Raw genomic sequence first — 15,678 nt, forward strand, 5'->3', positions numbered from 1 at the left:
AGTTAATACATTTTAGTCCAACAGCAAGAAGACCAGCTCGGCAAGTCCTCTCATTTTTTTTAAACCTCTTTTACCTTTCGAGTAAAAGCCGGTCCGAGATTTACACTTGTGCGGTCACTTGCTCGATCACTTTACTTTCCTTCTCTCCTACTCGCTTGCTCAGCATCGGAGCTTTGGCTGTGGCCGGGATCCTGGGTGAGAAAATGTTAACTCCACCTGATTAGTATGCAAAAGGTCGCAATGTGATTCGTTCTATCTACGTGGGATATTAAAAAATCGCCGAAAGAAGAAAGAACATGGGTAACTTTATTAGTTCACTATTTGCGATGTTATGAAGCCGGGATTATAAAACAATATATTGTTCATTTTGAACAAGAAAGAGGGCCTCAATCTGTTTCCAATGTCCCTAAACGTTGGCCAAAAAAAAATGGTAGGAAGAATAATTGTATCAATAACACATCTGATGCAGTAAACAATAACACATCTGATGTAAGTGAACAGAAAGATTTTAAATGACTGAGTCTTGACATCAGTGCTGTAGTGGTAAAATTAGAGGTGGGTAAACTATGAGTTTTGGGATCAGACAGACCTCGACGAGATGCAACACGACGCGAAGCAACGCAACACAAAGCGGTGCGACTCTGTAAGGCTGTCCCGGCTAAATTCCATTATGATATCAGTTAAAGTCATATTAAATCAATGACAGTGAATAGATGAGTTTGTAGTTTATTAAATTTCAAGAAAACAGTAAAGAAAAGTATGTGTAGGCCTCACAAAAATGAAGGGGGTGGTGGGGGAGACAAAAGAAAGGACCTCTATAGGACCTAAAAAAATAATTAAGGCCTCTGGAAACAGGCCCAGGGTGATACACCTGAAAAGTTTATTAATAAAAAGAAACCATGCTGCAATTAAACACTTCCCCTGTTCTTTAACCGTTGGAGAAACCTGCCTTGCAGGGGCGTGTTCTGGGGTTCATGGCTCTCCTGTGCTTCACCAGCCAGGACATCACATACTGTGTTGAACAAGCATGTTTTTTTTTCACATTGAGAACTGACTTGTTGACTTCAAATAACGTATTGATTAAGCATATAGGCCTATTCAGTGAAGCAACAGCTTGGCTCCCCGCTCACGTTTCTATGCGAGAGCACGGACGTGCGGTCAGTGGAGGCAGAGCCTCACCTGTCATCATGAAAGTAAAAAACAAATAACGATAAAATAAATATTAACATTTTAATTAAAATCGCTGAATTTGCGCTTGTCCTGTTCAAACAGACAAGAGACAGCGAGGCAGCGACGAGCTGTGCCTCATCTCAGATTGCGCAATCCCTCACAAACTGGGTTGAGCGCATGCGTAGAACCTATTTAGTCTTGCTGATCTGACAAAAAACCTCTTAAGGGGAGGCAAACAGTACCTCTCAATGAAGGGAGCGTGCGAGAACCCACTAGTCGGGTTTATGCTTGTTCTGCTGTTGCTCTTCTTCTACACTTATATTTGACCTTGACCGCGAAAATGGAAGATTCTATAGCTAAGCTAAAACATTTCACTTAGCTATGTCTAACTGGCTTGCAAATAATCTGTCTACAATTTTCAATGAAATAGCCTTATCTGCAGCGATATGCGTGAGGATAATTACTCATGCTTTTTCGATTCATGAAATAATTTACGTTTTATTAGGCCTATTTAGATGGAACAGGGAAGGCTTGCTTGTTACCTGCATCGTCATATTTGAAAGCACGTTATTAATAGCGTTTGTCCCTGTCTTAATACGATGTTGTTCGAACCAAAACAACGTTTTAAAATGTGAATTGATCTTCTTCAGTCTATCTTTGTACTTGAGGCCTTCTGCGTGCATCTGTGTGAGTGAAAGCAATTGATGGTCTCTTCAAAAATCGCCTTCCTGAATCCTGATTGGTGTCGCCGCCACAGCCGCAAGGCACTGATTGGACCAGACCAGACCATAATACAGCGCAGATGAAAATGATTCAGACTACGGCGTTTATATGTTCAACAATATGAAACTTAGTCTTAGGTGATGACGCTAGAGGGCAGTAAGACTGTAGGCTTGACTCAATCCGTCGAAAGCTTTAATTGCTGAAGAAGAATCACTGCTCTCCTGAAGGAAGACCAACTAAACAAATCTTTATACCTTCAGCAAATATTTTAGAATACTAACCGCCTTAATCCTCTTTTCCTTCAGTCTTCAGCTTACGAACTACGTGGATATCGTAAACTTGGTCAAAACAGATAGCTATTGGTAGATCACAAGGTCTGCGGCAGGGAAAGTTGTGTTGAGTGTATGAACATTTTTGTCTGAACAGAGAAAGCTGACAAGGTGCAGTGATTAATGTAATTGCGAAATGAGTATGTTAACCTCGTAGGCTACATGACATAATGCAGAAACTGACCGATGACAAACTTTTACCGCGCAAAACACCCGCTGCCAGAAGCACGTTGCAGTTGGATTCTGAGGGAGAGACGGTATGTTGGCGTTACCGGTTTGTTCGGATTTTCTGATAAAAACGTATTCTTAGTTTGATGGTACTAGATTCGCCTTCTTCCTTTTTAAGAATGCATGTGTTTTCTCATTTAATTAGAGAGGTTGTCTTTTGAGTTGTATTGATTTGAGCCTTATTCCACCTCAGTTACATTGTCTAACGGTATTGACGAACGTCTCTTGTTGACCGCTAACAATTTTTCTGTTTGCAGATTTACTGTGTAAGATAGACAGAAATGACACTTGTTAACGTGGCTTTGAAGAGGTGTCTGATGTCGATGTTAATTTGGATATGAGAATCTTAGACTTCTCTGACCTATGGTCTAGTCACAGACGAGTAGATCAAACTTTGTGAAGCTACCTTCTCCCTCCGTGCGCATAGATGCAATAACGCAATAACGAGTTTTGATACATCACCATCGCTGATTTAATCATCTTCTAGCGTATTGAAAATTGCCGTCAAGTTTTACTTTAATCTTTAAATTCAGTTTGTGAACGTCTGTCTGTTTGCTTGATTTTCATCAGAATCTGAACAGCACTTAAAGTGTTTGTGTGTGTGTGTGTGTGTGTGTGTGTGTGTGTGTGTGTGTGTGTGTGTGTGTGTGTGTGTTGATGTGTGTGTTTATGTGTGTGTAGATGGATGAAATTACTCAGCATATTGACATGATGAGTCACAAGCAAGCCTGCCTCGACCTGGAGAAGGCCACTCAATTCATCACATATGCATTACAGGTAAGATACAGGTTCACACACACACACACACACACACACACACACACACACACACACACACACAGGGGCGTAGCTATAGGGGGTGCAGCAGGTGCGGCTGCACCTGGGCCCGTGAGGTGTCGGGGCCCGTAGCCGAGCCCAAAGATATACACGGGTAAAGTAACGGGCCCCCTATCAGCGAAGGTTGCATAGCGGGCCCACCCTCAATCCCTGTACAGCGTCAAATTGTCTCGGGTCTGCTTATGTTCAAATGCGTGCTATTTTAAGAACGATAAAAGTGTCAAATGCTATATATACACCTGAAAGGGCAAAATTAGCTCAGTCATGGTTGTGATTATTTTTTGGGAAAAAGTAGCAATTTATAACAAAATCATATGCTTATCCTACATACACTATATAAACTATCAAAACACTATTCAATTAAATGAATAAGTTCTTATTTTCTTTGGTATTTTTGTGATTAGCAATGATAATTGCTGGGTAATATGTATGTTGTTGTCCAATGTCAAGTCTCTATTTGATCATGTGACAATACAATACGCTATAGTTAAACCAATTCTGATAACCTAGGTCTGAAGGTCTGATAACCTAGCTCGTTGAGCACTGCACAGCACAACTTTACTCGTAACAATGCCTTTTAAGCACAAGAGTGGAAGTAGAAAAGGGCAAGAGAAAAAAGAACAGGAGGAGAAGGCGGCAAAGCTGCCTAAATTAGATTATTTTGGCTTTTGAATTGCCGTCAACTAGTCGCCAGCGCACGGAGTCAGCAGTGCAGCAGTTCAGCTGGGATCAGAATCGCTGTTTCTGCCCTCAGTGGTGTGTCAGCAACCATGCAACAGTTAACAATTGTTACGGTAAGAAATGTTCCTGCTGAGAGTCAAACAAGACTTAGTTCATTGTGTACACACCAATCACTTCTGAAATATGTAAGGTTGATTAATTAAACACTATTTATATCGATAACAAACACCTTTGATTAACGTTTTTTTTAGACGCGGTTGTGGAAGTAGGGAACGCTACGATTTGTTTTTTTAGCGTCACTAGGGGGACCCGTCATAATATCTTGCACCTGGGCCCGTCGTTACTACGTTACGCCACTGCACACACACACACACACACACACACACACACAGGCTCTGACTGTGTGTGTGTGTGTGTGTGGGAATGTTCATAAATTTGGTGTGCTTGTCTATGTTAACATGTGTTGTATGTGTACATGCGTGTGTGTGTGTGTTAGGTGAAAATTCACCCTAGTTACCTCAGGACTCCGGAGCTGCATATAAGTATATTTATTAGACAAACAACAATTGCAATCGGGCTCACTCCCAGCACAAGGCTGAAAGTGAAGCCATGATAAACACATCGCACAAGATTTATATAGACAGAAGTTGAGCGTTCAGCAGGGAAAACCACGTGGTGGATTTCTGACGCTTGAGGCAAGGATGGAAGTTTTACAAGGTCGGAAGAAGCACAGTTCGTACCTTCTTATCACCTCTGGTCTAAACATGCTCTTGTACATGTGCAGACTAAGTGGCACCTAATATTCTAAGTTACACACACGCAGAAACACAGAAAAGCCATGTTTCTGCTTTCATAAGCACATGACTCATACATTCTTAAGTAATTAACAGTGTTTGCAAATTATCTCCATCACTGTGTGTGAATGTTCATAAGTTTGGTGTGTGTGTCTATGTTAACATGTGTTGTGTGTGTGTGTGTGTGTGTGTGTGTGTGTTTATTAGCATGAAGTAGGTAGGAACCAGGAGCTCTGCGTGTTGATTCGCCGTCTAGAAGAGAAGGAGGTGGAGACTGGGCGGAGTCTGGCGGAGCAGGCGGAGTCAAACCGACAGCTGAAGCTGAAGAACGATGAACTACAGAAACACCTGGAGGAAAAAGACAACTCACTGTCACAAGCCAACCAGGTGTGTGTGTGTGTGTGTGTGTGTAACTAAGGAAAAAGACAGCTCACTGACACAAGCCAACCAGATGTGTGTGTGTGTGTGTGTGTGTGTGTGTGTGTGTGTGTGTGTGTGTGTGTGTGTGTGTGTGTAACTAAGGAAAAAGAAAACTCACTGTCACAAGCCACCCAGGTGTGTGTGTGTGTGTGTGTGTGTGTGTGTGTGTCATGTAACTCCATTGCTGGTCACCCTTCACTGGTTCCCTGTAGCTGCTAGAATTACATTAAAATATCTGGCACTAGATCAGCACTGCTGATTTAAATGCTATGGTTCAGCTCTACTCTCCCTCTCAAACACATCACTGTGTGTGTGTGTGTGTGTGTGTGACTAAGGAAAAAGGCAACTCACTGACACAAGCCAACAAGGTATATGTGATTAATGTGTGTGTGATTTAATGTGTGTGTGTGTGTGTGTGAATGTGTAGTTAACATGTGTGTGTTTATACAGACTGTGGCTTTCCTGAAGAATGAACTAAGGGACCTGCATCAGCAGCTGCGAAGACAGCAGAGCAATCATAGGTACACACACTAACACACACACAGAGACACGCACGCACGCACGGACATGGACATGGACACGGACACGGACACGAGTTATACACACACACACACACACACACACACACACACACACACACACACACACACACACACACACACACACACACACACACACACACACACACTCACACACACCCACCCATATGTATGCCTTATAATGCCCTTTCCCTTAGTACTCTTCTGCTTTATTCCCTTTGGTGATATTTATATCAGGGATGATATTTTGGTAATATTTATATCAGGGATTATATTTTGGTAATATTTATATCGGGGATTATATTTTGGTAATATTTATATTGGGGATGATATTTTGGTAATATTTATATCGGGGATTATATTTTGGTAATATTTCTATCAGGGATTATATTTGGGTGATATTTATATCAGGGCGTATATTTTGGTGATATTTATATCGGGGATGATATTTTGGTAATATTTATATCAGGGATGGTATTTTGGTAATATTTATATCAGAGATTATATTTTGGTAATATTTATATCGGGGATTATATTTTGCTTCATGGAGCACACTAGTTTGATTGTTCTTGACGATGAACTTTGACCATCATCCTTGCACATTTGACTTTTGAACTCTGACCCCTGCAATCTCTGATCCCTATAGGACAATTCAGGATGTGAATGAGTCGCTGCAGGGTGGGGAAAGCCAGTTCAAGGTTGAGGTACACACACACACACTCACAAACACACACATTAATAAACAGGGCCTCATGCAGGAAGAGATATATGAACAAATTCCCTCTTATTTTTATCCGTATTAACGGCCTATTCTTATTATATTGATAATACCCATTGATTTCTGGAATTCCCCAAATAGTTTTCTGGTTTTTGCTCTAACCATTCATTTTTTATGGAGACTTTAAAGAAGGGAACACGTTTAAAATGTAAAGTTTTTGAAGTTTTAAACATGCACGCACGCATACACACACACACACACACACTTTCTAACGTCTGATATGTGTTTTTCAGCAAATGGAGAGTTACAGCTCTCCTCTCCAGTCAGACCAGATGACAACAGCTCAGGAGTCACTGGTCTGGTCAGAACCACTGGTCTCGTCTGATGCCCAGAGTCCACTGGTCTTATCGTCTCATCATAGTCCGGCTGTCTCATCCAGTGCTGAAAGTCCGCTGGTCTCGTCTCACACGCTGGTCTCAGCTGATGCTCAGAGGCTGCTGGAGGCTTCTGTTTCTGGGATTAAAGAAGAAGATGCTGATGATGGAGATGAGTACAATCAGCCTGGTGAGGAGTGCTGGGGTGGAAAGAGAGACACAGACATACAGACAGACAGACAGACAGACACACACACACACACACACACACACTATATGTATACACTTTGTGTGTGTGTGGAGGCAAGTCATTGATTGGTTCTTTATACTATAGGGCAGGACTTCCAGTTACAAATCGATCATGTTTGGTTTTAGTGTTAATAGCGTTAGCATGTCAGATGATGTGGGTTAAGTGTTATTAGCATTAGCATGTCAGATGATGTGGGTTTAGTGTTATTAGCGTTAGCATGTCAGATGATGTGGGTTAAGTGTTATTAGCATTAGCATGTCAGATGATGTGGGTTTAGTGTTATTAGCATTAGCATGTCAGATTATGTGGGTTTAGTGTTATTAGCATTAGCATATCAGATGATGTGGGTTAAGTGTTATTGGCGTTAGCATGTCAGATGATGTGGGTTAAGTGTTATTGGCGTTAGCATGTCAGATGATGTGGGTTTAGTGTTATTAGCATTAGCATGTCAGATGATGTGGGTTTAGTGTTTTATTAGCATTAGCATGTCAGATGATGTGGGTTTAGTGTTTTATTAGCATTAGCATGTCAGATGATGTGGGTTTAGTGTTATTGGCGTTAGCATGTCAGATGATGTGGGTTTAGTGTTAATAGCGTTAGCATGTCAGATGATGTGGGTTTAGTGTTATTAGCATTAGCATGTCAGATGATGTGGGTTTAGTGTTATTAGCGTTAGCATGTCAGATGATGTGGATTTAGTGTTAATAGCGTTAGCATGTCAGATGATGTGGGTTAAGTGTTATTAGCGTTAGCATGTCAGATGATGTGGGTTTAGTGTTATTGGCGTTAGCATGTCAGATGATGTGGATTTAGTGTTAATAGCGTTAGCATGTCAGATGATGTGGGTTAAGTGTTATTAGCGTTAGCATGTCAGATGATGTGGGTTTAGTGTTAATAGCATTAGCATGTCAGATGATGTGGGTTTAGTGTTATTAGCATTAGCATGTCAGATGATGTGGGTTCAGTGCTGTTAGCGTTAGCATGTCAGATGATGTGGGTTTAGTGTTTTATTGGCATTAGCAGGTTCTGTTCTGTAAGCAGCTACAGATTAAAGTATGAATAAATAAACCCAAATGTAAGTGTCTACTTTTCTGTTTTTGCAGACAGAGCTGACCCTGGGACCGAACAGACCCCCTCCCCAGCTGAAGACATAAAAACTGAACTGATGCAGGTACTGTACAGTATTTTTTTGTAAATACTAAATGCTAACAAAGCTAAAGCTAATAACACTATACCCATATCATCTGACATGCTAATGCTAATAGCACCAAACCCATATCTGATCTTGCTGATCTTAGGAACTTAAACTTAGAACGTAAACAATGATTTTAAGAACCGTCAGGATTTCGCATTTGGGCAGTTTTTGAGAGCTGAGTTGTTGAAAAATTGGTAATTTCCCGCATATATAGATTGACACACTCACTGGCAGTTTATTAGGAACACTGACCAAATGAATGCAGTCTGATACACGCAATACATCTTAGCTTCATGAAGGTTATAATATTTAGAATTTGTGTAAACTAATTTAGAGAGCTGTTATTTCAACTGTGTGCTCTTTTTGGAGACTGCAGTTTGTGTTGACATGTGCAATGACATGTCTTTCTATTATTTAGCCACCCCATTTCAATCAGTGAGGCTAGGCTAAATTATAAGAAACATTTTTGTGTTCAATTCAGTGCAGTTAAACAGCACAACAAACTACAATCTCCAAAATGATCATAGAATTGAATGGACACCTCTCTTAAACTGTTTCAACATAAACTGAACGTTTAAAACAATCCTGAAGGGGGGTTTATTGCAGGACTGTTTTATTAGACCGCATTTGTTTTCGCTAGGTGTACCTAATAAACTGGTAACTTGTATTTCTCCCTTCCTCAATGTGTTTTAGGAACAGGAGGACAAATCCAGCATACCTCTTGTCCTTTGCTCCAAAACAGACCTGTCCCCCACAGACCCCATGTCTCTGTCTCCAGTCCTCTGCTCCAAAACAGACCTGTCCCCCACAGACCCCATGTCTCTGGCCCGGTTAAGGAGTGTGTCAGTGGTGTTGGTGGACTACTCCAGGACACAAGGACGGCAAAGGAAGGATGAAGAGAACCATACAGAACAGCCAGAGACCCGTAAGAGATCAGACACGCACACACACACACACACACACACAAACACACAAACACACACCTATAAAAACACACTCAGCCCGAGACCCATAAGAGAATCAGAACTCCAGCATATTTGTATACAGCAGCTCTCCACAGATAACTTGATGTAAGAAAGTTGTTGATGTTTATGTGTCTGTTTCTTCTCATTTGATTATTTTTTTGTTAAACAGGAAAAGGATCATCTCTCTCATCCCCGGAGTTCCCAGCATCCCCCTCCATCTCGGGAACAGAGAAAGAGAAATGCAAAAACTACTCCTGTTCTGTGTGTGACAAAACCTTCCACTTTTGGACTCAGTTCAGGCTTCATCAATATGGTCACACAGGAAGGAGGCCTTACTGCTGCTCCCTGTGTGGCAAGAGGTTTACTCAAAAGGGAAGTCTCAAAGTACACCAGCGCACTCACACAGGAGAGAGGCCGTACCACTGTACTCTGTGTGGAAAGAGTTTTACTCAAGAGGGAAATCTCAAACTACACCAGCGCACTCACACAGGAGAGAGGCCGTACCACTGTACTCAGTGTGGCAAGAGTTTTACTCGAGAGGGAAGTCTCAAAGAACACCAGCGCACTCACACAGGAGAGAGGCCGTACCACTGTACTCAGTGTGGCAAGAGTTTTACTCGAGAGGGAATTCTCAAAGAACACCAGCGCACTCACACAGGAGAGAGGCCGTACCACTGTACTCAGTGTGGCAAGAGTTTTACTCGAGAGGGGAAGTCTCAAACAACATCAGCGCATTCACACAGGAAAGAGGCCGTACCACTGTACTCAGTGTGACAAGAGGTTTATTCAAGAGGGAAGTCTCAAACTACACCAGCGTGTTCACACAGGAGAGAGGCCGTACCACTGTACTCTGTGTGGCAAGAGTTTTAATATTTTGGGAAATCTTAAAAAACACCAGCGCATTCACACAGGAGAGAGGCCATACCACTGTACTCTGTGTGGAAAGAGTTTTACTCATAAGGGAAATCTTACAAAACACCAGCGCATTCACACAGCCATTGCAAGATCTGGTTTAAACACAGAAGGCAGACCCTGAAGAGTTGTCCCAAGTGATAAGCCATTGGAAGAGCTGATAGAATTCTGTAAATGCTTAGAAAAGGTGCTTCAGTGCTTCCTTTCTTATCTCCTTTAGCATAGGGTACACTGGACCATCCTTTACCAAAGAAAAGAAGATGATGTCGTCCCACATTGTGGCAACAACATCTAAAGACCCATGTCAATAACATCTGCCGTCAAATAACTATGTAGCCTAATGTAAGTGCAGTTGGGTTCTCTCATTGTCTTTTCCTAAGTCCTCATGAAAAGCAGTTAGGAAAGGATAAAGGACATCATTTTCTTTTTTACTATCTGACTGATCAGCATCATGATTGGGTTATGGTGAGGCACCATTCTGGAACTAGTACAGCGCCATTCTGGAACTAATACAGCACCATTCTGGAACTAATACAGCACCATTCTGGAACTAATCCAGCACCATTCTGGAACTAGTACAGCACCATTCTAGAACTAATCCAGCACCATTCTGGAACTAATACAGCACCATTCTGGAACTGCCCTGGAGAGAGTCTGTCCAGGAACATGGTGTGGGGAGTCACTGGGTATTTCATGTCCATGTATTATTTCAAATCAGTTGTCTGTTTCCATACCACTTTCAGCAGATAGCAAGTGTGTTTTTAGTTTTCTGTCCAGTTGTAGTGTCATATGTAAATGTGTTGAAAAGAAGTGTGTCTTCCCAAGCCTCAGGGATACACACACACACACACACACACACATAAACAGTCTGAAACCTGCCATAGCTAATTTTTCTAGTCTTTGCGCCACCACGTCACTAAAACACAACGTAACAGAAAATATTCAAAAAAGAAAGCTCTCAAGTCCTGACAGTTTCAAGCAAGAATGGTTTATTTGACTGTGAAACACCAACAGCCAAACAATAGCACATCCCAGGATTGCACTGGATCTTAACACTCTTTGTAACGCCCTAGCAACAAGCATAGCAATCAACATCACTGACCAACAACCACCCTGACTGACCAGCACGCTAGATAGATAGATAGATAGATGGATACTTTATTAATCCCGAGGGAAATTTAGGTCATCCAGTAGCTTATACACTTAACTCACAAACATACATACACAAATCACAGTAGAAAAAACAATACACATAGGGAGAACATGTTCGCAGGGAGTGGGGTGTATACAGATATTAAACAGATATTACAGTGTGCATTGATTGTGTCAGTGTTGATGTCCACGAGGAAAGTAGTGCAAAGAGTGCAGAGAGATGGTGTTCATGTGCTTGTGTGGATAGTGCAAAGATAGAGTACTTGTGCTTGTGTGTGAGAGGATAGTGCAAAGTGATATAAATAGTACAGTCTGTGCAATGGGCTAGTATAGCCAGTAAAAAGATGGACAGTGGGATGGAATATAATGAGATGAGAAGAGGAGGGGAGACTGAGGTAGACTCATGCAGAGATGAGAGGATAGCAGATAGATAGATAGATGGATAGATGGATACTGTTGAAAATTATGATTGTAAAACAGTGCCGTGGTGGTCATAGAGCAGAATTGCAGCTACAATTGTCATTGGGCCTGTGTGCAGGGATGGGTATCATGTAAGGTCAAGCATGAAGGCCATCATGCAGGTGCAGGCTAGTGGAAAGTAACAAGCAGTCAGGAGGGGGGTCACTCACTCACACCCACCCACACACATACACCCACACACACACACTCGCACATAAGCACACACACAAGATGATGGCAGTCAAGGTCAGACCAGGCCTCCAAAAAAGTGATACCGAGTAAATTGGCAGGAGGGTCTATCTCCCCCAAAGCAAAAGTTCCCTCGCAACAGTTGAGCGAGAATATTCTGAGTGGCTAAAAGTGTGGATAAAATATGAGGAGATATAAGGGAATATTCGGATTGGGTCAGTGTAGATGGAGGTTGAGGTTCGTGACTTGCAGAAAGTGACGAATTATGAGTATAAAAAGTGAATGCACTGGTTTTTTTTAGTCAGAGCTGCTCCATGGACCACCACTCTCGGTTTGGATGAAATGTCTGCAAGGATGGAATAAAACTTCAGTTTATCGCACTCTGGACTTCTGACTCTGATTGAAAAATTACTTTAAGATTTGGAAACAGTTGTTAATTCGCTACAACAATACTTTATTAATCCCGAGGGGGGGATTTAAGGACATCCAGTATTTTATACAGCTTATACAACTCACAGACACAAATCACATACAGATAGGGATAAAAATGTAGAACAAGCATAGCAACCACCATAGCAACCACCATGAGTGCCCTGTTCTGTCAGACTACCATAGAGTTTACATAGATACATAATTAACTTGCTTTAATTCCCTTCTTGCTTGTTGTCTTCGCTCATTCTCCAACTGCAAACCCTGCATTAGTTTGCTCAAGTGGTATAATTAACGCACGGATAATGGTGTATGGGGTTTGGATTGTTACAACAGCGGTTCTTTATGTTGTTCAAGTGGTATAATTCATCCATGGATAATTGTGTATGTGGTTTGGATTATTACAACAGCGGTTCTTTATGCAAGAATCTTGCCAGGTGTAATACAAAGGGACGTGCTAACCACAAACAAAAAGCTTTTATAACGCCGTCGTTTAATTAACCACAAACAAAACGCTGTTATAACGCCGTCGTTTAACATCACAATCACCTGCGCACATGTGCCATCTAGCAGGTTCGCCAACATCACCTCCAGATGTATCGCCAGCGGCTAAACCTCTGTCGAAAGGGGCTGACTATGCTTATGATCAGAAACTAGTCGATGACTTTGCTAACACAGTCAAACATCACGCAAGCGCTACAACACAAGACATAGCAAGCCAGCTAGTTAATACATGTTTACTAGTCCAACAGCAAGAAGGCCAGCTCGGCATGAGTCCTCATTTTTTAAATTTCTTTTACCTTTCGAGTAAAAGCCAGTCCGAGATTTACACTTGTGCGGTCACTCTCGATCACTTTACTTTCCTTCTCTCCTACTCGCTTGCTCAGCATCGGTGCTTTGGCTGTGGCCGTGTTCCTGGGTGAGAAAATGTTAACTCCACCTGATTAGTATGCAAAAGGTCGCAATGTGATTCGTTCTACATACACTAGATTCGTGTTTCCGTTTCGTCTGACAATCTTGGGATATTTAAATATCGCGGAAAGAAGAAAGAACATAGGTGACTTTATTAGTTCACTATTTGCGATGTTATGAAGCCGGGATTATAAAACAATATATTGTTCATTTTGAACAAGAAAGAAGGCCTCAATCTGTTTCCAATGTCCCTAAACGTTGGCAAAAAAAATGGTGACACATCTGATGCAGTAAACAATAACACATCTGATGTAAGTGAACAGAAAGATTTTAAATGACTGAGTTTTGACATATCATGATTGAGTTAATTTCATATACCGTTGCAACTACAGAAAAGTAAATCTGATGTCTCATCCTGTACGCCAGAGGGCGGTAGGATTGTAGGCTCGACTAAATCTTCCGAAAGCATCAGACAGGGAAGAAGACTCCACTATCCGACTGGAGAACAGAAAAACAAACCACATTCGTGATAGTCTGTCTTAAAACTACAAAGGGTCATTAAAACGTACCAAACCAGCTTGCTATCGTTGATGGTAGTTGACGCTGAGATATTTAGAAAGGAATGTGTAGGTAGATATAAAGGTTTATTTTTGTTGTATACTCGAGGAAGTTGACGCGACTCGGGAACATTATGGTGCCGTCTTTCATTTTTGAAGTTAGTATTTGAAATCCCTAGGCAGAAACACAAAGCAGAAACGGACAGACTACACGTAAAAGAGCTTTACCTCGCGCCTTGAACGCTTCCCATCGCAACACACCGGCTGCGAGAGGCTACAGAGGGGTGTCGACAAGGTAGGTGGGAGCTCGTCTTTGCCGGAGTGTAATGAGAGACGTATGTTATTTGCTTGGTCCTTTCAATTCTGTGGTCAAATGAAAACGATCAAACTGAGGAGAATTCAGTGAACATTCTACCATGACACAGAAACACCTTTCTTTTGGCATCGTAGTGTAGTTTGAGCTTCATGGGGCGTATCTACGGTGGAGGCAGTCGCCATCAAGGGGTCTGAATACTTTTGCAAGGAAATGTATATGTAGGTAAATAAAATGCCATGTTCCTTGCACTGGCCAGCTTGCAGATTCTGAGGATGGCCCATCGAAGTTGAGTTAGCCAATGTTGTAGCTAACTAACGTCAGTTAGCTGTATTTAACATTTCACTGGGTCTTGCAGCCGTTTGAGTCACTGAAATAATTATTAAATGTTATGTTCTATAAGCCACTTCCTTACTTTAGCAAGTCACAGTATTTCCAAGCTTTGATAGTGTAACTGAGACGACACAGTAAATAATTCCTCTTTTTATACAAACTTTAATAGTTTGTATATTTGTTTTGTTTTAGACCACACAGACAAACAAACATATACAAACCCAAAGTTATTATAGTAAAATAAATGAAGAATGCCTGTGCCTAGTTTTAGTGTTCTTATCAACATTCCATGGTGACAACTAAACCCCACTCTTGAGCCAACACCCAACCTCTTCAACATTGTATGTTACATTGTATAGTGTTTGATGCTTTTTTCATGTGCTTTTAGATGCCACAATCCAGCAAGCGATCGACAGCAGCCAAGAAAAGATGGGCTGCACAGATAGCTGCAAAGGCCACTGTTGAGGTTTGACTTCCTTGTGAAAAAAGCAAAACCAGCTTCTTTAATTAGGATTCCTCCGTAAGGAGGAAACCTATTGTTATTGTTAGTATTATTATTATTCTTGTACCATGGGAGTCAATGGCAGCCCCTAGAACCATATGGTAACTTTTACCACGCGCGCGAGCTTGGCGAGACGCACACACAACATTTCATGAGATTGGGGCTGACCAAGACCCCACCCTTGGTCCTTGGCTTGAAGAAATTTGTCTTAGTAGCCATTTTGTGGTTAGTTTGGCTAGTAGCATATTTCTAGTTTCTTCGAAATATTTACTGACAAATTGTTAAGAATATACATTTTCCCCGGGTTCGCAATGTTTGGAGGAATCCGCCATTGCTGCTTGCAGCTATATTTCTAAATGTAATTGTAACCCGGGTGACGGAGCATACCACCTGATGGAGATCATTTCCAAACACTGTTAATGACTTAAGAATATAATAATCAAGTGCCTTGTAATTATTAATTACCTTATATGAATCATGCCCTTATGTAAGCAGGAACATGGCTTTTCTGTGTTTCTGCGTGTGTGTAACTTAGAATCTTAGGTGCCACTTAGTCTACATATGTACAAGAGCATGTTTAGACCAGAGGTGATGAGAAGGGACGAACTGTGCTTCTTCCGATCTTGCAAAACTTCCATCCTTGCCTCGGGCGTCAGAAATCCACCACGTGGTTTTCCCTGCTGAACGCTCAACTTCT

General features: G+C 41.6%; 1 protein-coding gene and 1 pseudogene across 1 annotated transcript in view; both read left to right on the forward strand.

Moving 5' to 3' along the window:
• Positions 1–2,278: 2,278 nt before the first annotated feature.
• LOC116219706 lies at positions 2,279–10,259 on the forward strand (annotated as a pseudogene).
• A 2,947-nt stretch (positions 10,260–13,206) lies between these two features.
• LOC116219707 (zinc finger protein 239-like) overlaps positions 13,207–15,678 on the forward strand; it is a gene marked incomplete at its 3' end in the record, with an annotated part of 10,731 nt that continues 8,259 nt past the window's right edge. The window contains exons 1-3 of the mRNA XM_031563438.2: positions 13,207–13,421; positions 14,013–14,128; positions 14,868–14,945. Coding sequence (XP_031419298.2) covers positions 14,868–14,945 — 78 coding nt within the window. The remainder of the gene's footprint in view (positions 13,422–14,012; positions 14,129–14,867; positions 14,946–15,678) is intronic.

The sequence above is a fragment of the Clupea harengus genome, chromosome 26 (genome assembly GCF_900700415.2).
Source record: "Clupea harengus chromosome 26, Ch_v2.0.2, whole genome shotgun sequence".
Classification (NCBI taxonomy): Eukaryota; Metazoa; Chordata; class Actinopteri; order Clupeiformes; family Clupeidae; genus Clupea; species Clupea harengus.